The following is a 26,987-nucleotide window of genomic DNA, read 5'->3' as shown; positions in this document are numbered from 1 at the left end:
TCCATCTCAAGCGAGAAGCATCAGCAATGCTGGCCGTTGTGGCTGTTATTATTAGCTGCCGCACAGGATTGTTGTGAAGCTCAGATGGAACCATGATGCATAAAGAGCTTTGCCAATTTTCCATTGTTAGAGAGAGTCAGTTCTGGAAATAATCAGTTATTCCATTGTCTGTTGTATCTCTCCCAATAGACGGGAAGGTCCTTGAGGGCAGAGACTGTGCCACAAAGAAGCGTGGTGCTTGGCATAATCAATGTCTGTTGATTGATTACATTCAGCTAAAGATTGCTGAGGCTAGCAGAGGAGAAAATCACCCAGTACCTTTCACAAGTGAGGGGGCTCCCAGCAGTGAGAGGCCCTCATTGCTTCTGACCTCATTAGGAGCAACTTTTCTCTTGGTGGTTTGATTTTAGTCTGCCTCAGCTTTTGCTTGCTGGGTCCCCATTCTAGCAATGTGAATGTCATTGCTGGGTTCACAAGTTGAGATAGTAGGGTTTGGAGTCCTAGGGCACCCTGGGAACCGCCTGCCTAGCTGGGGGGTTCTTTACTGGGGAGTATCCAGGAGTTAATTTTTAAAGGATATGTTGATAACCATATTTACATGAATTGGTTTCCTTTGTAATGCTATGGATTGAGAAGCATGATACTGAGATGGGATACAGAGCCTTTGCCGGACTCCAGAAGGATCCAAAAATGGCTGAGTTCTTTGGATCTAATGCAACAGACAAAAACCCTGGGCTTGGAGAAAGGCTCGGCCTTGCCTGGGGTCACAGAGCCAGGACTCAGAGGTGGTATTTGGCCTGGGTGTTCAGTGCAGCCCTCTTTTCTCCTCTCAGTCAGGTTTTTCTATTTTGTTTTTATTTCAACCCCCCCACCCCACCTCCGCTGATGGGAGGGAATTTAGAATAGGGAAACCCATCAGTTGTTCCATTGACCACACAAGGGAAACACCCATTAGTGTCAAATTGGCACTCGCTGCTGAAGAATGACTATCTCCTTTATTGTGATGTTCCAGGCACAGCAGTAGGGCAGCTCAATTACCCACTATTGTAGGAATCTTTAATTAAGCCCAGGAAGAAGCTGCTGGTGCCAGAATCCCCCTGGAGACACACATATCTACACAGGCACAGGATGGCCTAACAATCTCTAAACGGATCATGAAAAATGGTGGTCATGAAACACAAAAGCAATAGTGTCCCCCCTCCATTAATGCAGCAATCATTTTTATGCAATAAAACAAAAAGGGAAAACAAGAAACCAGTTGCTAAGTTGGTTCAAACACCAGCATCCTTCAGACACAGAGTGTAGCGGAAAGAACATTGCCCTTGGAGTCTCAGTCTGAGTTCCAGTTCCATCTTGGACACCATCTGTGTGACCTCAGATAAGTCACTGCATCCTTCTCCCTCGTCTGAAAAATGAAAGACTAAATGAAGTCCCTTCCAGCTCTGTTCCCAGGAGCCTGGGAGCCACAGAGGCTGGTGTCATTAGGAGAGAGAACACTGGATTTGGGAGGCAGGACCTAGGCTCAGGTCTGGATTCTTGCCAAGGGGACACATGAACAAATGAGATCTTGGGAAATTCACTTAGTCACAGCTCTCTCATCTTAAAATAGGGGGACTAGAGATGATCATTTCTGAGGTCCCCAGGAACTCAAGATCTTACTTCAAAATGTAGTTTTACTTTTGTCCTGGGGTTAGATTTAACTTGATATAATTTGACTCAGAGATTAAGCAAACCAGCAAGAAAGCATGTGCTAAGAACCTGCCATGCCCCAGGGGCTGTGCTAGGTACTGGGTTCCCAAGAAAAAAACAAAATCATACCTGCCCTCAAATAGCTTATATTCTATCAGACAAAACAATATGTACATTGTAGAGATTAATTATTTTTAATGGAAGTAATGAATACACAGGAGGGTGTTCTGTAGAACACAATCTTGAATACATATTGAAAAACATGTATGCACAAATGTATATTACATTGGTTATCTATATTACATGTAATATGCATACATTATTAGTGTAATATGTATATGTTATTGCATTGATATAGGTGTTTTGTTACATACAATGTATGTAATATTGTTTTATATCTAATGTATAATTATTTTATGTAATAATATATATATATATATTATTGCACTGATCAAATCATTAAATTAACGAGTTATATTTCTAAGCCTCTCATTACTAAACCACACAAAATAAAGAGGCAAAAAGAACCTTGTAAAATCAGTGCATGGTATGAGACTACATCACTTCTTCTAGACTGTTCACTTTCCAAATGAGGAAATTGAAATTACTTGTCCAAGGTCACAGAGATAGTAAGCATAAGCATGTGACTATAGGATCATGGATTTAGCGCTCTGAGGGTTCTTAGAGGTCATCTAGTTCAAATGTCCCATTTGATAGATGAGGAAACTGAGGCCAAGATTGGTGAAGTGACCTGTACAAGGTCACACAGGTAGAATATAACATTTATGTATATCCTTAAACAATGTTTGTTGAATTGAATTGCCTTCTCCCATTTTCCTTTATGTTAATTTTATACACTGAGGACCCATGAGGGATTTCATACCTCTCCTCATTCTTCTCATTTGCTAGTTTAAAAACAATCATCTATTTAAAACCCAGTTTCATTCTACAGAATCTCTTTAGAAACATCTGTTATACATATTGAGTGAGGGAGATCATTTGTTAACTTTTCAAAAAGTCTGTACCTGTTCTCACCATGTGGTCACTAACTTTGGCTCATTATGAAGATAATTCATGCACTAGCACTGCCTAATGCCCCACCCTCCCACGGTCTGAGTTCCTTCTGCCCTGCTGCTGTGCCAATGGTGGACTGAGAGTGTACCCCCCTTTCTTTCTTTTACAGATAAGCAGAATGAAGTGGAGATTCCATCTCCCACTCAGAAAGACAGGGAGAAGAAGAAAAAAGAACAGCAAGTCATGACCCAGATAAGTGGGGTCAAAAAGCTGATGCACAGCTCTAGTCTGAATAACACCAGCATCTCTCGCTTCGGGGTCAAGACGGAGAAGGAAGATCACCTGGCAAAAGTATGTGTGAGCTTAGGCATAGGCATGCCTGTGCTTCACAGAGTCTAGATGGGGATGGGAGCTATCTTGAGAGTAAAGGAGGAAAAGCAGCAGATGGCACTGGGGCCAGAGTATTGGCTTGGGAGTTAAAGGAACTGGGGTTTTCAAATCAGAGACAAGGTGGGAATTCTATTTGCTTGACTATGCATATTTGTTATAAGGAATTTGTTTTACTTTTTTTCGGGGGGGGGGCAGGTTGAGAAGGAAAGAAAATAAAATTTTATTAATTAAGAAAAATAATTGAAATTTAATGTAACATAATTATATGTAGCTAGCCAAACTTTGCTTAAAGACCTAGTGTGAGGAGGAACCCATTAGCTCCAAATGCATTCTACCCCTGGACTAAGAAAGCCGAGCCCTTTTTCTCCCACTTAAGAGCGACATGACCTTGGACAACAGTTGATCCTTTTGGGTCTCCATTTATTCATCTCTCAAATGAAAGGATTTATAGGATTTAAACCTTGAGGAACCTTAGAGATCGTTGAATTCAGTACTCTCACTTAAGGGGAAAAAGGAGGGGGAGAAGTAACCTCCCAAGGTCACACAGTAGCTAAGAACAAAGCCAGAATTTGAGCTCTGGTCTTTGGACTACAAATCACAATTGCTGAACTGGATGTTTCCCACAGTGCCTTCCAACATCCTAAAGCCTCCACAATGAAATCAGCAGTTACCTGACTCAGGCACAACCCCTGAAACTCAGACCTCCAAACAGACTATGTCTCCCAGTTCTCATTTGATGGCCCAGTGACTCTAATCTATGACAATCATTGCACGTCATAGTGCGTATGTCACCCTTTTAAGGTTGAGTGATTGAGGCTGACTTCTATACTATAATATCCTGATGGTTGGACTATCTTTGATGGTTTTCAGCTGCTGTCCTCAAATGTCAGGGAAATCTCCCTAAGCCTATATTTAAAGCTGATGCTATGGTCCTATAGGAACTGAAAAGAACATTGGCTCTTAAGTCAGAGGATCTGGGTTCCAATCCACATTTCACAATTACTACTCATGCAATATAAATCAAATGAAGTCGGGTCAAAGAAACTGGTGGAAAGTTGGGGTGGGGAGAGCAGAACTAGAGGGAAAGCATACAGGTCAGCTACAATTATGGAAGACCAAGTCAATTAGAATGAACAGACATAGATTTCCATAGAGGGAAGGACTCATAAGACTGTGAAAATAACAGATCTAAGTGTACACAGTTACCCAGAAAGTTCCATTGGAGACATTGATGTTCTGTGGTTAGTCTTCATTGAACAGATTTTTTGTTTGTTTTTAATGAAGCAAAATATTCTCAATAAATGGCTTTACCATTGATTTTTAGGAGCTGGAAGACCTGAACAAATGGGGTCTCAACATCTTCAAGGTAGCTGGATATTCTCACAACAGGCCCTTGACGTGTATCATGTACGCCATATTCCAGGTGAATAAATTGGGAGAATCCATTGGATGGCCCTTTATTTTTCCCCCATCCCAGTGACTTTTCCAGTTTCCTTCTATCTATTTGTGGGTAAGCATTCACCATCATCCACTTATTTGTGTTTTTATCCATTTTCCCGAACAGGAAAGAGACCTTCTAAAGACATTCAAGATCTCTTCTGACACCTTTGTGACCTACATGATGACTTTAGAAGACCATTACCACTCCGATGTGGCATATCATAACAGCCTTCATGCTGCAGATGTTGCCCAGTCAACCCACGTTCTTCTTTCTACCCCAGCCCTGGATGTGAGTGACCATGCTGGGTTTCTCATGCTTTCCTTATGCTCTTCAGAATTTAAAGTAGGATACCTTTGGATACGCCAGTGTGGCAATGCTAGATGCTCATTATTGATGACACCTTCAGACGATTCCTAAGACATCATCTTTGACTATTTTTTTTTAATAATGGAGCCCTTTGCTATTATAATAAGCCAATCTTTAATTGTTTCTCTTGTAGAGTAAATATTATTTAATAAATCATAGATGAGCCATAGAAAGATTTCGAAGGTTAGAAAATGATAGCTAAGATTTAGTGTGGAAAGGATCTTAGAAACCAGTTTGAAGATGAGAATACTAAGGCACAGAGATGCTACGGAAAGAGTCTAGAGTCCTACAGAGTCAGGACTTGAACCCATCTTCTTGACTTCCAGAATTAGGGTCCTGGTTTGCTTCTATGGTTTGTAAAAGCATGCACCACATCTGTGACACACTGTGTATCCAAGAATCTAGAGTCAATAGTTTATATAAACCATCTTGGCAGTGTGTCAGTGATCCACCAAGCTTGGACCTGCAGGCTGGAGTGGGCAGATAACTCTGACTTCAAGTCCTGTTAGGTCAGCGATTGAAAATGCCTTCTGCTAATGGACAGACATAGTACTTTTTGTTAAAAAGTATGGTTTTATTCAGGCTTCTTGTTAAAAAAAAAAGCCATCCCCCTCTGAGGATGAAACTTTTAATAGATTGTAATCTCTCTCTCTCTCTCTCTCTCTCTCTCTCTCTCTCACACACACACACACACACACACACACACACACACACACTCTCACACATACACACATCTCCTCATTCCCATCCTGTGAGGCAAACATGATAGCTGCTGTTCTCTACATTTCACACATGAAGAAACTGGGTCTCAGTCAGGTTATGTGGCCAGGCTGCCCCCAAGGGGTTGTAAGGTCTCCTCACTGGGGGCAAAATGGCACCATGTTGAGAACAATGGAATTGTAGTGAGAGTATCTGAGTTCAAACCTGATTCTCCCATTCTGCCATTTATTGTGTGACCCTTGTGAAAGTAACTATGCCTCTCTTGACCCTCAGGATTCTATCTGTAAAATATGGGGATGGACCAGATGACCTCTGAGGTTTCTTTCACCTCTAACTCCACTCTCCTGCCACTTAACCTCCCGGGGCCTCAGTTTCCTCATCTGTAAAATGAGAGGAGGCAGGGCTGAATAAGATGCTGCCTGAAGTCTCTTCTGGCTTCAGATCTAGAATCCCAAGCATAGCTCAGTTGACTTTTTGTCAAGTTTCAGAAAGGAATCCTGTGCAAATACACACTGGACTAGATGGATGAGGAAATTTTCCAGCCCCAAGTTTCTGGAACTCTGTGTTTTGTTTGTGGTGACCCAGAGACCGAGTTCAGTGATGGGATTCACACCCAGATTTGTCCTGACTTTGGGTCCAAGGCTTTTCCACTCTATACTTCCGTCTTGCTAATTAAAATAAGTCCTATCTGTTTTTCCCTTATTGGCTCAAAGAGCCCTGGGATGAAGTCTTCTTTCTTTGCTCCCCAGGCTGTCTTCACAGATTTGGAAATCCTGGCTGCCATCTTTGCTGCTGCCATTCATGATGTTGATCATCCGGGGGTCTCCAATCAGTTCCTCATCAACACAAGTGAGCTCACCTCTTGGGCTGTGATTCAAGGCAGCTCCATGACTAATTGCATTTTTCCCCATCTATTGTTTCCATTTGAGAGAGTGGCAAGTATAAATAATGAAGTAATTCTTCCATTGTACTGAGCACTGGTCAAGCTCTTCCCAGGATAATGCATCCAGCTCTTTCTCCACAGTTTTACAAGCTGCAGGAGGAGCTTGGAAAAGGTTCAGACAAGGGCCATAAAAACATTATGTAGAACAAGGCCTAGGAGGAAAGAAGAAAGGAAATGTGATGATTCAGGATGGAGAAGGGAAGACTGAGGACTAATTTGATAATGGTCTGCAGGAGTATGCTGAGCTCTTACAGAGAGATTTTCTGACTCACACTTGTTTGTCTCTCCTGAGGACCAGACGAAGTGTTTGGGAACTGAGGAAAATTTACCGAAGTTCCAATAAAGCAAAGAATCAGTTGCTGATGAAAGGCATTATTGGGAATTGCAAAGATTCAGTACAGACGATCTGGGAAGGTCTGAAGCAAAAAGAATAACCGAGATGACCTTGGAATGTCCTTCCAGTTTTGTGATTCTGTACATAGTTCAAAGTTCAATTCGTGCCTTCTCTTTTCCTCCCGTTCATTATGGATCATAGATTCAGAGCTGGAGGGCAGCTTCAAGGCCATCAGAACCTTAAAAAGTGAGGCTCATGGGGGATGAGACTGGCCCAGGGCCACACAGGTGATGAGTATCTCAAGTGGGTCCTTCATTCTGACCCCTCACCAAAGTGCCTCATACAGGGGCATCTGCTCTTTGACAAGGATTCATCCTTCAATATGTCCATTCTAGGAATGGCACGGGTTTCTTGTTAGTGACTCAGCTTCATATTGGTCTTCTTGTGGAAAACCGTTGTCTGATGGTGGTGATGATTAGTGTTCAGTGTCGACAGTTTAATAGACACATCATTTCATCTCTTAATATCCATGGTTGTAATTGAGAAAGAGTCCAAGCCTTTGGTTCTTGTAGGGCCTCATGTATGCGTGGGTTGCCCACCTTTAAATAGCTACCTGTTGGGGTTGGTTAGAGCAAGCTTCAATCCTCTGGCCCTTTGGCTTCACCAGAGAAAAAATTTTTTCCACAGTAGGCATCTGCTCAGCCAGCCACATGGTACATTATTTAATTGAGCACCTACTGTGTGCTAAGCATGATAGGTAGAAAAGAAACAGCCCCTTCCCTCCAGGGAACTTACTTATGGGCTTTCTGACCTTGGGGAAATCATTTGACCTCTCCAGAATAATTTGCTCATGAGGGTAATAATATTGTTGTAAGTAAATTGTTTTGTAAACCCTCAAACAGATACAATCACTCAGTCAGTCAATAAGCACTTACTAAATGCGTATTCTGGATGAGGCACTGGTCTAAATGCTGGGAGATGCCAAGAAATGACCCACAGACCCTGCATTGGAATAGTTACTAGGTGGTTGTTAAGGTCCCGTCTCCCCCTCAAAGTCTGGGATTCTAGGATTATGATTTTTGTAGAAGACTTTTTGTATATATTAGAGATGATTGCTTCTGTAGTTTTTTTTTTTCCTAACAGAAAGTCACTTTTCCTCTTTCTTCCTCCTAGATTCTGAGCTCGCCCTGATGTATAATGATGAGTCTGTTTTGGAGAACCACCACCTGGCCGTTGGGTTCAAGTTGCTCCAGGAAGAACACTGTGACATTTTCCAGAACTTGACGAAAAAGCAGCGTCAGACGCTCAGGAAGATGGTGATCGACATGGTGAGGCTTCTCTTCCCCAGCTGCCCCTGCTGCCCTCTCTCGGTGCTTGGGGGAGCATGGCCTGAGTTGACTGAGCTTCTCTTTGGGGTCACAGGTTTTGGCGACGGATATGTCAAAGCACATGGGGCTGTTGGCAGATCTGAAAACAATGGTAGAGACTAAAAAAGTGACCAGCTCCGGTGTCCTCCTTCTGGACAACTACACCGATCGGATACAGGTACCTGATGGCCATCTGGACTCAAGGCTTCTTGGGGATTTGGCACCGAGAATTCTACTTCGGTAGAGGACATAGGATTTTGTTAGTGGCAGTGCACCTGGAAGGTTATCTCCCATCCCTCCTTTCATTGAGGAAGTCCACAGAGTCTAAAACTCTTGCCCAAGGTTAGAAAGGTTGGAAGAATCAGAGAAGGAGAGGTTGCAATAAGAAGTGTTTTATATATACGAGAGGCAGAAGGTCATAGAGGATAGAAAGCTGGCCTTTTTCCCAGGGACTCCAGGCATAAAACTTCAATTCTCAGTTCTCTGGGTAGCTAAGATGTTAACCTACATTGATAGAAAGATTCACCTTGCATTCCCTGTTACACATGAGTAAATTATTTAATCTGTAATCAACATGAGCTCCATGTATTATATTTCAAAGGGCCCCCTTCCTTTTTAAAGTTTATTGATTTTTTTAGTTTTCAGCATTTGCTTCCCTTCCTTCCCCTCCTCCCTCCCCAAGACAACATGCAATCTGATATAGGCTGTACATATATTCCTATTAAACATCAGTCATGTTGTATAGAAGAATTATAAGGAATGGGAGAAACCAGACTCCTTCCTTTTCAAAAACATATATAAAAACCTAGTATTAATAGCATGTGAGTGAGTATTTGTCATTTCTAGAAAGTACATATAAACCCTCTGATCTGAAATTTGTTGAGTCAGTTTTGGTTGCCTCGCATGTCAGCTGCCTTTTCGTCCCATCGAGGGTGGCAGCACAGTGTCTAAAGACATCCACTTTTAATAGCATACCTTTTCCTAAGAAAGAAGGGGCTAAAATCCTCTAAAATTCTATGACTTTAAAAATATGCTTGTTTCTCCTGGAATACTGAACCAAGCTTTGGCCTTGAGCCCACAGCCCAGGAGGCCCGAGCCAAGACTTTCCTAAGAGCCACATCTTGTATAAACTCTCCACAGTTTTCTGATGGCCCAAATATTATTGGTGTCTTTAAGCAGATCAAGTGTACCAGGATGGGCCTGAGGAGGGCAGGACTAGATGTTCCTTTAGCATTTGCATGCTTTTTAATGGGATTTCTGAACTTGACCACCCTAGGTCCTCCGCAACATGGTGCATTGTGCAGACCTGAGCAACCCCACCAAGTCTTTGGAATTGTACCGGCAATGGACAGACCGCATCATGGAGGAATTCTTCCAACAGGGAGACAAGGAGAGAGAGAGGGGCATGGAGATCAGCCCCATGTGTGACAAACACACTGCCTCAGTGGAGAAATCCCAGGTATGTGACACAGAAATCTATAAGATGTTGTTTGTGAATTTTAGCATTTTTCTTTGGAGTTTAAAACCTTTATCTTGTTCCCTCCCTGCCCCCCCCCTCTAAATAATATATTTCCATGGAGGTCACTTACCCATTGTTTCCATTATAATGATGACTCACAGGGACCTCTCCATTCCCCTCATACTTTCAATGGGTGGGGATAATTAAGCAGCCTTAGGAAACCCATCAAAGTAGGGTTCCATGTATCCCCTTGCTGGTTGTCATCTCAAAATTCCATTTGGTTTAGCTGACCATAGTTTTAAGCTTCTTCTGGCTATGTTTTTTGTCCTTTGCTTTACTCGTGGGATTATAGATTTGGAGCTATAACAGATCCTATTGGTTATTAGTACCATTCCCTCCTTTTATAGATGAGGGAACTGAGGCACAGATAAGCTATTTCATTTGTCCAGGATTACACAGGGAGTCTGTGAGTGTCTCAGTTTCAAACCTAGCTCTTCCTGCCTCCAAGTTCAGAGTTCTGTCGAGCTGTCTGGTTCTTCACACTGAGTTTGCTTTCTCTGTCCTTCAGTCTATTTTTGTTGTCCCTACACACAGAATCCATTCCTCCCTCTGCCCAGGAAAGCCCAGACGTGGGGACCCTGATTCCAGGCTCAGATACTGATTCCTCCCATCCCTTCTCATTATACAACACTAATGTTGCTTCTGCCTTCCGTGAGCATAGCAACATTTCCCAGCAACATTAGAAGTTACATGCTGGGCATTCTGAGGTCCTCACGTGCTAATGACCACTTGCCACAGGCCCAGAGATTCAAGCATGTTTCAGATGCCAAGGGTGGCTATGAGGCCAATTGAAGGCTGACCACAGCAGCATTTTTGCAGGATGACAAATGACAAAGCTAGATGGCCTTTTTGGGGAATAAGATCTAGTGAACATCTGTATTGGAAAAATGACTGGATTTCTTTGGTGTTAATTACTATCCAGTCCAGGAGCCATTTGGCTGACCCCAAATTAAACTCTTCCCTTAGGGTTGTTGGACATCTCATAGGTGACCATGACGTCAGGATGTCTTGACATCAATTAATGTATGGAAATTATAGATGATGTGTGTATACACACATACGTATGTATATATGTGTAGGTAACACATAACTTATGTACACATACATGTATGTGCCTATATATACATGCATATAAATAGGTGGTAAGTATATGGAAATACTATGAAATCATCCAAATACAAAGGAATTGTGTTTTTTATTTTAAATAATACAGCTAAATATATTGTTATTCAATAAACATAAGTTAAGGCAGTGTGCTAGGTACTGGCAGTACAAATACCAAAATGAAATGGATGTTTCCCTCAAGGAATTTACTTGACAATTTTACCTTTACAACTTACAATTTGGCTTTTAAAATTTGCAGGAAATTTTACTTATGGCAAACAACATATAAGACAGATTAATAAATATAAAGTAAATCAGATGAAATCTTTCTCCATTAAAGTATTCCTGCAGTGCTTTTCCATGATGTGGAGGGGACCCTCGGTTATCAAAAGCTCGCCAGCTTGGTTACAGAATCATGGTTATTTACAGCTCCCTCGATACTCAGAGACCCTCTCCTGTACTTGGTGATGGAGGGAGGAATTATTCAACTCTGGTTGAAAGAGGGTCTACTCCAGTAAAATAAAGGCACTTTAAAATACTGAACCATGGCAAGGCAGATGGTGAAGAACATAGAAGGAGGATGTTGAAAGGTCTCAGGTCAAATCCTGTCACTGACACATTGGCCATATGTCCAAGTCATTATAACTCTCTATGCCTCCCAGCTTCCCCCACTCCACTCCTGGCCAACCAGAGAGCTTGACAACACTCGAAGTTACAAAGAAAGTGGCTGATATGTATTGGCAAATGTAGTTTTCTCACTGAGAGTTAACTGAAAAAAAAATCATAGTTTTAGATCCTTCCCCCCTCCAAAAAAAAAAAAAAGTATTGAAGAAGAAATGAAGTCCATTAGAAAAAAATAGTATTATGTGTCAGGATAGTGATTTTTGTGTTTTACAAGATTCCATACACACTATTTAATCTTCAGAACAGTCCTATGTACAGCGAGCATGATTAAGCCCTATTTGATAGATAAGAATTGGCTGCCTGGGGTCATTCATCTAGTCAGGGATGGATCTGTGGCCATGAGCTGGGTCTTGGGTTTCTTGGGCTTTTTCCTGCTCTTGTATTTGTTAACAGAGGTCCCAGCTCCAGCACTGTTCCCAAAAGCTCGTTCCCTCCTCAAGCTCATTCTCACATGTAAGGCCATCCCAGAAGTCACAGTGCTGGGGTCTTTCCTGAAGGAAGCCTATCTGACGCACTATGACCCATTTAGGGGTTTCTCAGCAAAGATATTGGAGTGGTTTTCCTTGTCCTTTCTCCAGCTCATTTTACAGATGAGGTTTATGGAAACTGAGTCAGATAGAATGAAGTGACTTGCCCAGGGTCACACATCTAGTAAGTGTCTGAGGCCAGATTTGACCTCGTGAAGATGAGTCTTCCTCATTCCAAGTCTAGTGTTCCATCTCGGCTCCCAAGTTAAATATGACTCAAAAAATGAGAGGAAGGGGAGTGACTCTTGAGAGTTTCGATTTCTGTAGCTTTTCTTGAACTTGGAATCCTAGAAAAACCCCTAACGGTGTCTTTTTAAAACTCATTAAACACAGACACAAAAGGAACACTGGAGGAAAAATGTGTGAGAAAGAGGAGAAAGAGACAGAGGAGACAGTGAGAAGGAAGAGGAGAGAAGAGGGGAAGTGAGAGGGGAAGCAGATCTGAAAGATCAGGGACAGAGAGGGGGGATGGAGAGGGAGAAGGAGGAGGGAAGTGCGTGAGCTGTGTGACTCACAGGCCATCAGGCCCTTCTAACCACTGACAATGGGGCAGACCTGGGGCAGACCCAGGGCAGCCGCTCTCTGGAACGTGTGAAGAATCTTCAGAAACCAGACAGTTACTTCTCAGGCAAAGGGGTCACTTGTGGCCAAGGTCTTATTCCCTGGAAAACGTTTAGTCAGGCTGAGCCGAACATGTTGACAGGATGGCCGGTGACCAGAAGTGAATGAGTAGATTTCCTCCCCAGTGGAAAGGTTGTCTCATAGGAGAATGTCCCCATCCCTCTTCTCCCCACACCTCCTCAGCTCCCTAGCCCCATTACAGGGGAATTCCATTCCCTCACTCCTTTCCAGGCCTATTCTTTCACTCTCCCCAGGGCTTCCTGTTTGTCGGACACTGAAGGGGTCAGGTCCAGGCCATGGCTAGCTCATGGAGGATGTGAGGGCCCACTCTGCACCCGTAATGAGGCCATTGGCCACACGTTTCTCCGCAGGAGCCCCCGCAAAAGGAACTGCCACATTGTTTGGTATTTTCCCTTCTTTCTCCTGGTGGAAATGACTGTGTGCCCACAGAACCAAAACAATGGCAGACGTGTCCACAAAGGGAATATTTGTTTGCATTGTGGCTTGACATGTTTTCCAGTATTTTTACCCAGCCCTAGGAAAAGCCCACAGAAGCAGAGAAAGTCTGGAGAATTCTGGGGCCTCCCACCATGAACCTGGAACCCCCAGTGGATAGGGATCAGGCTAGCCATATTAAGTGGACAGGTTTGTGTACACTAGATAGACAGTGGCACACAAGGCACAGTAAGACAGAAAGAGCATGTCCATGGAAGTCGGAGAACTTGGGCTTGAATCCCAGCTGTCCCACTTACTGTCTCTGTAAAGTGAAGACTGGGGCTTCCCTTGTCTAGGCCTCAGGGTTCTCACTTCTCATCCTTGCACAGATGCTGGGCTGATGTTTCCTAAAGCCCAGATCTGACCAGGTCCCAGGCTAGACCTACTTCCAGGAATGCCCTCTCTCCTAGCTGCCTTCAAGGCTCCCAAATGTCACCTCCTATGGGAAGCCCTTCTGGATTGCCAGACAGCCCTCTATGAGCGCTCCCCTCCCTCCTTGAAATCATTGGTGTTTGCCCAAAGAGACCATCTCTTCTTTGTCTTTGCGCTCTCCAAGGCTAGCACAATGCCACACACAGTAGGTCCTTCATGCTCATTGACTTGGAATCCACCTTAAACTGTTGTAGAGAAATAACGCCTCTTTACATGTCAGGAACAAATGTGCAATCTTCTTTTCCCCCAGGTTGGCTTCATCGACTACATCGTGCATCCCCTCTGGGAGACCTGGGCGGACCTGGTGCAACCCGATGCCCAAGACATCCTGGACACGTTGGAAGACAACCGGAATTGGTACCAGAGCATGATTCCACAGAGCCCCTCCCCCCCGCTCGAGGAGCAGGGCAGAGACTGTCAGGGGCTGATGGAGAAATTCCAGTTTGAACTGACCTTGGAAGAGGAGGACTCAGAGGGGCCGGAGAAGGAAGGGGAGAACATCGGCTATTTCGGAAGCACAAAGACACTGTGTGTGATCGACCCAGAGCACCGAGAGTCTCCGGGGGAGGCCGATGGAGAGACTGAGATGGGAGACACATCCCCGGTAGACACATAATGCCTGGAGCCAGGCCCTCTCGCTAGGTAGAGGTGAACATTCAGTCCTTAATGAGCATGCCCGCTGTCCAGTAGGGCCAGCCTGCAATGCGGGTCCCAGGCCTGCTTCTGATGAAGGCCAAATGACCTTTGCAGTTCCTTGAGATTGGAGCCAGAGTGGGAGAGTGTGACAAGAACAGCTTCTCAGGAAACCCCATGAGATGACTCGTGCTGGCCTTGGGGCCTCGCGGTGGCAGAAGCTTTCTGTCTCTATGGAACCAGCTTGAACCGCTGCTGTCGTCCGAGTACCCAAGAAGATGACACTCAGCTGAGAGAACTTTGTTTTTTTCTGCACTAGACTTTGGACCCCTGACCCCGTACGAGGGGCAGGCCCCACTGACCAATGACTCTCTCTCTGCCAACCTGCCCATCTCTCCTCCTGTCTGCAAACCCGTGTGCCTTTTTTGTAAAGCGTTTTCACGTCTTTAAATGCCTGTTGAATACCCAGAGTTTAGTATCAACTTCTACGCAGAACAAAGTGTTTTGGAAATTTCTGTACACTTTTTTCAAGTCTTTCTGAAAAGGAGAAGCCCGTCTTCCTTCTTCCCCGGCAGTCAGTCTCTTTCCCCTGCTTGTCTTTCTTTTAAAGGCTAGAGAGGAAGGGTCTTGTTCTTTCTGCTCCCCAGTCTCCCCTTCCCTGGCCATGCCCCCCCACCCACCCTCCTCATTCCCCAGAGCACTCCTGCCTTCTCCCTTAGCCTGATTGGATTCCACTGGGATTGCCCGCAGAATAAAATTTTAACAAACTGGGGGTTGGGTGGGCCCCTTCATTTTTGGTGGGATCACAACGGTGCACCCCATCCAACATAAGAAGGCCCCGCCGGCTGTGCGTGGTGCGTCTTCCCAGCCCCCTTCGCAGTGAACGTTGCACGCTCTCCCGTTCTCTCTCCTTGCCCCTTACCATAGGTGGTTAGGTTTAGCTAGGCCATCTTCCTCTTGCACTGTCCTCAGTTCTAACACCCTCATTACTGTTTATAACAGTATATTTATTACTTATGTATATAGTGTAATGTTTTGTAAGTTATTAATTTATATAACTTAACATTGTCCGCCAATGGCGGTGCTCAAGAAATTTGTGTAGAAAGCTCTACCTAAGAGCTGCACCTTTGTTCCCTTTTCTACGGCATTCTGGAGAACCTGGACATAGCTCAAGAGAGACATACGGACCCCCCAGCAGCCCCCTCCCTTCCATCCTCAGGAGGCTTTCATCAAGAGAGATTCTCTCCATTTGGGTCAGTCACAGCTGGCAGGGGAACCCCTTTCAAACACTGGTGCTGGGGAAAGAGGGCTAACCTGTGTCAGAGACGATGGGGTTTGAACTGGGCTCGAGATAGGGGAGTATGAGATGTGTCATGCCACGTCAGTCCTAGTCCCTACACAGTGTTCCAAAGGCGTTCTGGCTGCCGCTGGGGCTCCCGTCTCCAAAGCAACACTACGTCCTTACCTGCACAGGTGGTCCTTCTGACTATATCCAAACTACTGAAAGGCTCAAGAAAGCCCCCAGTGCTGTGAGTGCTGTGAGTGAGGGGTGCCGTGTCTGGGCCAATGAGAGGAGATGCAAAAACCGGCTGCTTTGCTGCAATGTGAATTCTGATAGCAGAATGTGAACGGATGTCATAACTATGCTAATGTGAAGCTTCTTCTGACAAGCCGTGGGAGGCACATCCCTGGTGTCTGTCTCCATCTGTAAACCCTTTGGTCCAACCTTGTGACCCCAATCATTGGGAAGTCCTTGCACAGCTGTGCTGACCGATGGGTCTGTGTGTCTGTTCAGCACTGCATTGTTCCAGGTGGATGTTTTATTGTTTTCCAAAGTTTCTCACAATGTATGTTATGGTATCATAATTATAATTATTATAATAATTATTATTATTATTATATATTGTGTTCAGATGCATTCTTGAGAGATTTTTATATGAAGTAAATAAATGAAAGCATGACCTGATGGGACTGTAACTGTGATTATTTCAGGGGCAGTTATGAACAGGGAAGATTGAAAATCCAGTCCACTCCTAACACGCCTTTACTCAGCAACTGTTAGGTGCCACATACTGATCTTGGCATGGGAGGGACAGAGACAAACATGGACTCTTACAATCAACTCCCCCCTAAGGCAGGGCTTCCTAACCTGGGGTTCACAGACTCCATGGATAAGGGGAGAAAGTTTAGGAAAATTCATGAATTTGAGGGGGGAAAAATAGATCTTCATTATAACTAACCTCTCACTGAAGATTAGTAGGTAAAAACCATTCTGAAAAGGGATCCATAGCTTTCCCCAGGCTACCCATGACCTAAAAGCTTCAGAATTCCCAAACAAAGAGCAAGCCAAGCCAACACCATAGAAGAGAACAGAACCTAGAGGACAGAACTGGGCATGACAGGTACAAGTGACTGGGGTCTACATTTAGGCTGCAAGTCAGGATTCGTCTACTCATAATCTGAGCTTGCCAAAAGTCTGTCTTTGGGGAGAGTTGGCTTCCTCCCCTTTGGGGGTCTTCAAACAAAGGTTGGGTGACTACTTCTTTGATGAGATAATATTTGTAGAGACCTGTATTATTATGTAGATATAGCATTGTTACATAATATGTAGAAAATAGAATACAAGGTGTCCCCAAAGTCCTAGCGCCATGTTAAGCTTTAATAGTTTAAAGCTGCATTAGGACTTAAGGGATATCCTGTATATAGTAGGGTATACATTAATGTGTGTGTGTGATAGAGTATCAATTAACATACATATATATATATATATATATATATATAGTAGGGCATTTACTGACAAGTATAACATGTGATCTATGGTGGATCATTATAATATATAATGCATAGCAAATAAAGTCAATACATAATGCACTCTATGGTATACAAAATATAACAACATGGTCTAAAGCACTTTAAAACCATATATCCATGTATAAACATATAGACATACATATATATACATTCATATACTTAAAGATGATTTCTTTTGTTCCTCACAATAACTAAGGAAAGTCATACAATCATAAATGATTACTATGATGCCAATATAATATAATAATACAGTACTAATATAACTTCCATTTTGTAGGTGAGGAAACTGAGGCTCACAAAAGATAAATGGGTCAAAGGTCACATAACTAGGGTATGAAGGAGGCTTTCTGGTACTGTGGAATGGGAACAGGACTTAAAGTCAAGGGCAAGTAATTTAACCTTTATTGGCCTCAGTTTCCTCCTCTAAAAACAAGGACTTAATGATGACTAGAGTCTCTACACTCTGCAATTACTTTCCATAAGGTCTTTTGACAGCAGATCATAGGGTACTAACCACTACGCCATGTTTTTCATATGAAAATTTCAAAAAAAAAATCTATACTTTAATGTCTGAGAAGAATAAGAACTTTCCTTAAGCAAATTATTTAGTATATTGGTCCCTCCTAGACCGCAGCATTCAATCAAAAAGCATTTATTAATCACCTACTATATGCAGTACGTTAAGTGATGGTGATACAAAGGCAAAAAACGTCCCTGCCCTCAAGGAGTTCACATCCTAATGGGGGAGAAAACGTGCAAACACAATATATACAGGGTAAGTAGGAGGTAATTCCTAAGGGATTGGGGTGAAGGTGGGGGCTGGGAAAAGCTGCTAAAAGAGGGAAGAATTTGAGCGTGCATTTGAAGGAAGCCAGGAAGTGGAGGGGAGAAGGCAAAATTATTCAAGATGGGGTAAGCCATCATTCTGCAGCACTGAATGCCTTGTCACCTCAGAACTGTTTTAAACTTGGAATTACTGAAAAGAAATGAACATTGCTTAAGATGTTCATGTTATTATGTCGAAAGCACTAAGATGCAAAGTAGGAAGACCCTATCTTCAAGGGGTTTACACTCTAAAGGGGAGAGAAATAAGAGAGTAGTGGCCAAAGAGTGGTGTTTTGGCCTGAAAAGTCACAGGGGTATTAAGTAGAATCATTTTCCCCTCCTGAACTGATACTTTTTTGGATGGTAAACTATCTCTTATCTCAATTCTTCCCTAGCCCTTAGTCACTGAGTGGGGTGCTGCCTCAGACAGGGAAAGACCTTAATTTACAAAGGTCAAGGTCGCCAACTGCATCCTGGGCCATCACCAGTCTTGACTTTCATCTTGCCTCTGGACTCTGATGACTGGAGAAGAGAATGAGGTTTGATGAAATTTGGGGTGCTGGGAACCCTGAAATGTAAGCATAGAGGGAGAGTCTGCCTGGAAAGAATTCAACCACTCAAACCTTCTTTCAGTCAAAATAACATGGTTTCATTCTAACACCAGAATGATGGGCAAGATTCCTGGTAAATCTGCTAACTTGATGAGGATGGGACTGATACTTACATACAAAAAAGACTGTGAGAAAATCTGAATGGGATTAAGGAGTGGTGAGCAGCTGGGGTGGGCCAGGGTAGACAATGAGGGCCACCGTGAAAGGGCAGTTAAAAGGCTTACTGAGTATCTAGGTAGACTGGGATGGGCCAGATAGCTCAGGTGAAATGCCCTTGACCTGAACTGCTGAAATGGGTGGGAAAGTTGAGGGGCTGAGATGCATTCAAAGACATGGTCTTTTCCTTTTAGGGGTCCATGTCCCATGACTCCATCAGGGCTGGTGATTTTTCACAGTCTTCCTCACCTCTTTCGAATTCACAGGTAAGTCAAGATATCACCCTGGTTATGCCATCAGTCCTCTTTGAGAATGAAGGACTGAACAACAGCAAGGCAGTCACTGGACATTGCCTCTCCTTAGAATTGTAGTGTTGATTCAGTTATTGTTCCCAGGACCAGAGAGGGAAAGTGGGTTATAGGAGGGGAGAACTCCCATGTTGGCTGGACCGATAGCTGGGGTAGATAGGATAAGAAATATGGCTTGGCCTCTGGCACCCATTACAGATGGCAGGCCGGGGATTTGTGTTGGTGGACCTTCTGGTCAGGACAGCATGGTCCCAGGGCTGTGGTAATAAAACTGATGTGTGTTGAGACCCTCAAGTCTGAGGTGTTCTGGTTGTTTGGAGGAAGATTTACGCGGTGGATGCCCAGGAAATGGCTGAGGCAGACAGATGGAGTGTGAAGCATCCTGCGGGATCACGGAATCACAGATTCTCAGAGCAGAAAGGACTGTGTGGTCCAGGCTTTATCTGAAGCAAATATGTTCTGTAAAAGGCTCACAGATGTGGAGCTGCAACCATTGTGGTCACCAAGTTTAGCTTGTGTTACAGATGAAGAAACTGAGTCTTAGAGAGGGTAAATGATTTATCCAGGCTCACACACACAGCCCACTAAGTATCTGAGGCTGGTTTGAACCTAAGTTTTCCTGACTTATAAGAACTAATGTAAAGCAAAGTAATCAGAACAAGGAAAACAAAAGGAAGGGAAGGGAAGGGAGGGAGGCCAAATGAGAGAAGAGAAGGGAAGAGGAGGGGAGGGGAGGGAAAATGGAAATGGGGCAAGGGAGGGTTGTAGACAGAGTACATAAGATATGAGTTTGAATCTCACCTCAGACACTTACCTACATGTGTGACCCTAGCCAAGTCACTTAACCATCTCAGTCTCAGTTTTCTAATCTGCAAAATGAGGAGGCCAATAGTAGCACCGACTCCACAGGGCTTGTCTGAGCTCAAACGAAGCAGCATGTAAAGTGCTGTGTAAATGCCAGCCACTATTATGACCAAGCTTGATCACACATGTGATTCCTTTCCCTCTCTTTGCAGAGAGGGAGGGCTTTGCATCTTGGAAGCTACATATAATATCAGATTAGGACGATAAATTGACTAGTTTGCTGAATACTTTCTTCTCCTCTTTCTCCTTTACTATTAAGGGATGGTTCACTGGCTTGGAGGAAGAGATAAATGGGGAAATTAATGTAACACACAAAAGATATCAAGAAAAAAATTTTAAAGAAAATATAGGTAGAAAATTGATATGCAAACAAAAGAGGGGAGCAGCATCTCACTCACAAAGATAAAGAGAATAGCTGTGTAGGGTCTTGACAGCTGTAGAGTACTTCAGTTTGCCTGATATGTAAAGGGCAAGCTTAATATGGAATCAGGGTTGAAACGGTGGGGTGGTGTAAGGTGGTGAATGCCAGGTAGGCTAATGTGAACATTAGGGATGCCTGGGGAGTCACTAAAGGTTCTTGAGTGTACCAGTAACGTAGCCAGATCTGTTGGTAAGAAAGATGATGCCAAAGGCAACATGGAGGGTGGACTAGAAAAGGGATAGGTTGGAGGCAGAGACACCCATCCAAGGGTTGTTACAGTAGTTTAGGCTGTTCATGGGCATCTGTGCTCCGATGGTACCATGGCAATGGAGAGCTCGTTTATAAACTTAACCATTAGAGGGTCCTTGATATTTGGCCCAGTGGTGCTGAATATTAGCTCCATTGTCTCTGTTCCCCTTAATCTGTCCTCATGCTCACATCAATATATCAAGGACCTATGATTTCCTGGTATACAAATTTCCTCCACCTAAACAAATAGCGTGTCTAAGAGTTGTCTGTAACTCAGAGAAGTCCTTATCCAAGGGCATCCAGCCACCAAGTGTCAGAGGCAGGATTTGAACCTGAATCTTCCTCCCTCCAACTGCCATATTCTCCCTACTATACCGACCTTCCTCTAAATCAAGTTATGTGTTAAATATGATTCTTGGTTTCTGACCATCCTGAAATCCTTAATATCTCAAATGCAGATTTGTGCAATTCACCTCTCACTCCGTGGTGAGGAAGGAAAGTTTTCCCCCAGAAAGTGACTGGATGCTTGTTCAAGCATTTCTTCACTAAAAGCAAATCACTTGTGAAGCCAAATGAAGCATGGAAAGGGCCATTCAGTACCTCCTTCTCCTCCACTGCATCCCCATTTCCAATGCCTCAATCAGTGAGCGGATCAGCAAGGGTTAAGTGCCTGCTAGGTGCCAATCACGGTTAACAGCTGAGGATTCATTCATTCATCAGATATTCACTAAGTGTCCACTATGTACTGGACACGGCACAAGAAAGAAGCTAAACAGTTTCTGCCCTCAGGGACTTATATTCTAATGAGGAAGGGAATGTTGACATACAGAACACATACCAATTAAATTCAGGGTAACCTGGTGGCCAGATCCAAGGCACTAACAGCCAGAGGGACCAAGAAAAGCCTCCCCTTCAGGGCAGAAGTCCTTCAGTAGGTCTGGAATACACCTGGAGCAGCCAAGCCGACCTTCTCTTCATCCCCACCTGGGTTCTAACATAGCTGGGGAAGCCAGCCATTGGAAGGCTGGGACATTCCAACCAGCCCTCAAGGGCAGGGTCATCTGCCACTGTCTGACTGATAACATGAAGCCAAAGGAGAGCTGTCCAACAGCGAGGAGGTCTGTGAGGGAGTGAGCAAAGGGTCAGGACCATAGAGCAAACCCTCTAGAAAGAATATGGAGGAATGGGGAGGACAGGGGAGGAGGGGAAAGGGGGAAGGGGGAAAGGAGAGGAAGAACAAGAGACATGGAGGGACAAAGAAAAACAAGAAGAGAGAAAGAGGGAGATGGAGGAGAGGGAGAGAGGAAGAAAGAAAAGCAGAGAGAGAGACAGAGGGGATAGAAGGAGATGGAGGAAAGGGAGAGTGAAGAGGGAGAGAGAGAAAGAAAAGGAGAGAGAAAAGAGGAAGAAGAAAATGAAAAGAAATGGAGGAGAGGGAGATACAAAGGAAAGACAGGGGAGAGAGAGAAAAGGAGAGTAAGAGAAAGAAAAGAGGAGAGACAGAGAGATAGAGAGGGAGCACAAAGGCCTCCTCCCACTCCCATATGGTGGCTTGGGTCACAGTGACCTCAGAGGAATGATGTAAATCAAGACTTCTCACAAGAAAGAAAACAGGTTCCAGGATGTCCTGATTCTGGGTTAGCAGAAAAGAGAGGCTTAAAGGAAAGGGCAACAACGATGGATGTAGGGTCAGAGGTCCTGTGTTCCAATCCCACTTCTCCAGTTTACGACCCATGTGATCACTGGCAAGTCGATTCAATTTAACAGACATTTATCAAGGGTCTACTGTGTGCCTGTCCCAATGGGGGATATCAAGTCAGAAATGCAGCATTGTCCACCATCATTTATTCAACACAAATGCATTTAAGCTCTCCTGTCCAAACAGTGTCTGCCCTCGAGAAGCTTACATTCTCCTGGCAGGGGAAAAACAGATCAATGAGCATAAAATATAGATGAAGTAAATTCAGGTAAGATCAGGGGGTCCTTGGGAAATACCATAAGAACAGGGACAGGTGGGAAGATCATGTGGAAAGGGGCATTTCAGCCCAGGAAAAATATGAGACCAGCAGCGACAAACTCAGATGGTTCCAGGGGTCCCTGCAGCCTGTGAGCTGACTCAAAAAACCACACGTCTTTGTAGATTTTTTTTCTCATTAATACATTAACACATTAAAATCAGAGAGGCGCCCCCTCTGTCTGATTGAGGCCACACTTGGGAATGTCCTAGATTGGATGTGTGTTTGACACTTCTGTGCTAAGAGACCAAGGGAAAGAGGGAGAGCACACCTGGCGTGGGCAATGTGCAGTACAAAGACAAGGAGATGGGAGATGGGACGGCAAGTATGCCAGTTTAACTAGAGAAATAGCACAGAAGGAGAGTAATAATAGTAGCTAGCATTTAAATTGCACTTTAGGGTTAAAAAATGCTTCATAATTATCTCATTTCATCCTCACAACAACCCTGGCAGGTGCTATTATTGCTATTTTGCAGATGAGGAAACTGAAGCAGACAGAGGTTAAGTGACTTGCCTAGGGTCACACAGGTCATACATATCTAAGGCTGGGTTTGGATTCAGGTCTTCCTGACCAGAGGTCCAGTTTTCTGTGCCCTGGGGCACTCCCCAGCTGCCTCTTATGGTAGACCCTCAAGGACTTTGCTATATTCTGGGTTTCCATCCAGGTTGTGCTTCCTGTGTGATCTGAGGACACTTTCAGCATTGACGCTAAGAGGCTGAGAAAGTCATCTTTGTAAATTAAATAAACACATATCCCTGATCTTAGACAGGAACCAGCTTCGCCTGTCAACAAATTAAGCACCTACTGTGTGTTTGCCATGGGGCTACAAAGAAGGGTCAGCAATAGCCCCTGCCCCGAGGACCTCACAGCCTGCTAGGGGAGACAACACACCAACCTCTCATTCTGAGGGAAGAGGTTAGAAGACAGAGGAATTGGGAAGAACAAAGAACATCTTAGCTGGGACGTGAAGGAAGCCAGGAGAGATGAGGAGGGAGAGCATCGCACACACTGGGGACATAGATGAAGTAAATTCAGGTAAGGTCAGGGGGTCCTGGGTTCCAATACCATACCACTTCTCCAATTTACCACCCATGTGATCTCTGGCAAGTCGATTCAATTTAACAGACATTTACTAAGGGTCTACTGTGTGCCTTTCCCAGTGGGGGATATCAAGTCAGAAAGGCAGCATTGTCCATCATTCATTCAACACAAATGCATTTAAGCTCTACTGTCCAAACAGTGTCTGCCCTCAGCATTCTGCCAAATTCTGCCCAAGGGCCACTGGGCCGAAGGATGGGTGTCCTGGGCAAGGAAAGCACTCGTTTAGGAGTCTGGACCCTGGTCTCAATGGCCTCTGTAACTCTGGACCAGCTCCTCAACCTCTCGGGTCTCAGCTTCCTGATCCGTGCAGGGAGGGGGGAACACCACTAAGGTCCCTTTGCAGCTTTATGTCCCCGGCTTAGGCCTACTTGTCTCATGTGTGTTGTCACAAACTGGATTCCCTTAAAGGGGAGCACCTCTAAATGTGCAAAGCGGCCACTCGTGGAAGAGTGCATGCATGTCAAAAGTCTGGAGTCTACCAGAGGCCCCTCTCCTGAGGCCAGCAGAGCCTAAGAATAAATCTGTGTATTCTTTATGTGTGTAAGTGCAAACAGGGCAGCTGAGAATAATTCACACAACCCTCCCACCTCTGGCCAGGCAGTGAGAGCAAAGGCTTAAGTTAACCCCCTATGCTACCACGTGAGGTTGAGAATTTTAGGATCCCAGGTTCAAAGTGGGAAAGAACATAGAGTCCACCCCCCCAACCCATTTTACAGATGTAGAAAATGAGGCACGGATTTGCTAAAGGTTGTGCAGGAAGCATTTGAGGCAGGATTTTAGTCTGTCTTCCCAACTCCAAGATCAGTTCTCTCTCTGCAGAAAGGGAAAAATGGAGAGAAAGGACAGTAAGAGACCAAAACTTCTTGGACCCTGGGAACGTCTAAAGCTGAGATGCCCATGGCCACTGAGATGTTCCTTACTGGTTACAGATGGATGAACACACAATGTGGCCAGCTCAGGGAACTTCCTTGTCATCCTTCAAGCGGGTTGAGTAACAGGCTTGGGGTCAGGAGGATTGCTGCCTCAGACACTTGGCAGTTGTGTGACCCTGAATGACACGTTCCATCTTTCTGACTCAGTTTCCTCATCTGTAAAATCAAGAGTTTGTGTTACTTGATGACTGCTAAGGTCTCTCCCAACATAAAATCTACAATACTGCTGTCTCTTTTGGCAGACTCATGGAAATGTCCTTCAAGATTCTTTTGAGAGACAAGGTGAGGTAGGGATTTGAGTACTGAAATTTAGAGTCAGAAAGGCCTGGGTTTGAATTCGCTTTTCTGGGATTTGGTTTCTTCATTTGAAAAATGGGGCATCGAAATTCGTGACCTCAAAGGTCTTTTTGCTGGGCCTTCTTCTCTTCTCCCTCAGCACTATTACACCTGGAGACCCCATCAGCTGGATGGCTTCCATCACAAGGATGATTATCTGTAGAAAGATGACTCTTGGGTCGTTCAGTCCTCACCTCTCTCCTGACCTCCAGGCTCATGCCCAAAGCCTTCTCTTTTCCTGACCTCCCCACTACTGCTGAAGATGCCACCATCCTGCCAGGGACCCAGGCTTGCAGCCAAGGTGTCTGCCTCAACTCCTCACTGTCTCACCTCCTTTTTCTGTCCATTCTCCCTTCTTACATCCTTCACATCTGCCTCCTTCCCTCCTCTGGCTTTTCCACCACCCTAGAGCAGACCTTCCTTCTCACCTCTCTTTAATCTGCATCCTTCCCTCTGAGATCACCTCCAATTTATCCATCCATATTACATTTGTACACAGGTGTTAGCATGTTGTCTCCCCGTTAGACTATGAGTCCCCTGCGAGCAGGAATTGTCTGTTCCTTTCTCTGTACCTCCAGCATTTGCCACAGCACCAAGGACAAAGTAGGTGCTTAGCAAATGACTGTTGATTCGATTCTTTGCTGTAAATCTGCGGTTTTGTGATCCTTTGATGATCTGAGCTTTTCTGGTGAGGAAACTGAGGGGATGAGATTACTTATCCAAGGTCCTACGAGCTAGTTGATCACAGACTCTGGCCAAGCATCCTGCTCTCCTGCCCCCAGACCAGTCCTGTTCCCATGGAACCACACAGAGTTTAAAGGAATGCAAAGAAAGGCTCATAGGAAACTTTTGGAAATGCGTTCTCAGCTGCCCAACAGTGTTCCACCAACTGCTGTTTATATTCATATTCATGCTTTACTTTCATGGGTCAGCCCTAGGATAAGTGGACAGGAAAGGAGCCTGAACCATGACTTGAATTTCTGGTGCCTGTGGAAAATCAGACCTGAGAGATGGTGTCTCCTGATTAGGTTCAGCCATGTGTGGCAACTACCAGCGGATGGGGGGTGGGGGTGAGTATAGAGGGATCTGATGGTGCTGGAGAAGGGTATGAGAAGCAAGGGACCAGAGGACTGTAAGGAATGGGACTGTGGGTCAGAGAACAGGCATGGGGAGAAAGCACGCCCACTGGATGTTGGCTCCCAAAGACAAAGCTCTAGTCACTCAGGCCTAGTTACCGCTCTGACTGTATGAATCTCATGTCAAGGGAGTATCTCGTCCCAGTCACAACTTTCATCACCATTGATACCAGAAACTAGCAATTTACAAGTGATCACATTGAAAGTTCTTCCAACTATGTCAGCCCACATTAGCAAATTTCCCCCCTCCACTCCCTCCCCATCCCACAAGGGAAGGGTCAAGTGGGAATAGTAACAGGCTGAGAATGCAAGAACCCTGGAGGAAGCCCAAGGGTGGTGAGTGACAGAGCCCAGTGGGAAGAAGAATGCGTCAGGAGCTGCTGCATGGGAGTGTTTTCTTTTCTCAGAATCTCCTAGGGGAGATGGGGCATCATCAAACCTGACTGAGTCATTTTGCAGATAAGAAGAGATAGGCCTAGGGGTAACTGGACTCACTCAAGGTCACTCAGCCAGGAAGTTGAAGAGCCAAGACTGTCAGGTCAAACCAGGACATTTGATTCCAGGTCCATTCTCTATTCTCTTACACACTACTTTCTCCCTAAACTTCTGACAAAAACCACCTGACCTTCTTTTTGATTTCTGTGTGTTCATGTTTTAATTAAATCCTCAAAATTCCAATAACATCTGGAAAACACTGGTCAATAGGTCCTTACAGGGTGCATGCCATATCCTTCCTTTCCCTAGGTCTTGAAGGAGAGAGAGAGAGAGAGAGAGAGAGAGAGAGAGAGAGAGAGAGAGAGAGAGAGAGAGAGAGAGAGAGCGAGAGAGAGAGAGAGAGAGAGAGAGAGAGAGAGAGAGAGAGAGAGAGAGAGAGAGAGAGAGAGACAGAGAGAGAGAGACAGAGAGACAGAGAGAGACAGAGACAGAGAGAGAGAGAGAGAC

The 26,987-nt window shown here is 44.5% G+C and overlaps 1 protein-coding gene across 4 annotated transcripts in view; it reads left to right on the top strand.

The window, feature by feature from the left end:
• The window catches only part of LOC138164887 (3',5'-cyclic-AMP phosphodiesterase 4B), a 535,743-nt gene extending 519,498 nt beyond the window's left edge, over window positions 1-16,245 (top strand). For all 4 annotated transcript variants that reach the window (XM_069092825.1, XM_069092826.1, XM_069092824.1 and 1 more), the window contains 8 exons: window positions 2,873-3,054; window positions 4,418-4,516; window positions 4,658-4,822; window positions 6,370-6,469; window positions 8,071-8,225; window positions 8,320-8,442; window positions 9,541-9,723; window positions 13,897-16,245. In XM_069092825.1, the coding sequence (XP_068948926.1) occupies window positions 2,873-3,054; window positions 4,418-4,516; window positions 4,658-4,822; window positions 6,370-6,469; window positions 8,071-8,225; window positions 8,320-8,442; window positions 9,541-9,723; window positions 13,897-14,262 (1,373 nt within the window). In that variant the 3' untranslated portion in view covers window positions 14,263-16,245. The remainder of the gene's footprint in view (window positions 1-2,872; window positions 3,055-4,417; window positions 4,517-4,657; window positions 4,823-6,369; window positions 6,470-8,070; window positions 8,226-8,319; window positions 8,443-9,540; window positions 9,724-13,896) is intronic.
• The last annotated feature ends 10,742 nt before the right edge of the window (window positions 16,246-26,987 follow it).

This window comes from Petaurus breviceps, unplaced genomic scaffold (assembly GCF_028583685.1).
Source record: "Petaurus breviceps papuanus isolate PSGF00001 unplaced genomic scaffold, PetGlider_PUasm1.0 207, whole genome shotgun sequence".
Taxonomy (NCBI): domain Eukaryota; kingdom Metazoa; phylum Chordata; class Mammalia; order Diprotodontia; family Petauridae; genus Petaurus; species Petaurus breviceps.
This window is presented reverse-complemented; position numbering and strand designations above follow the sequence as displayed.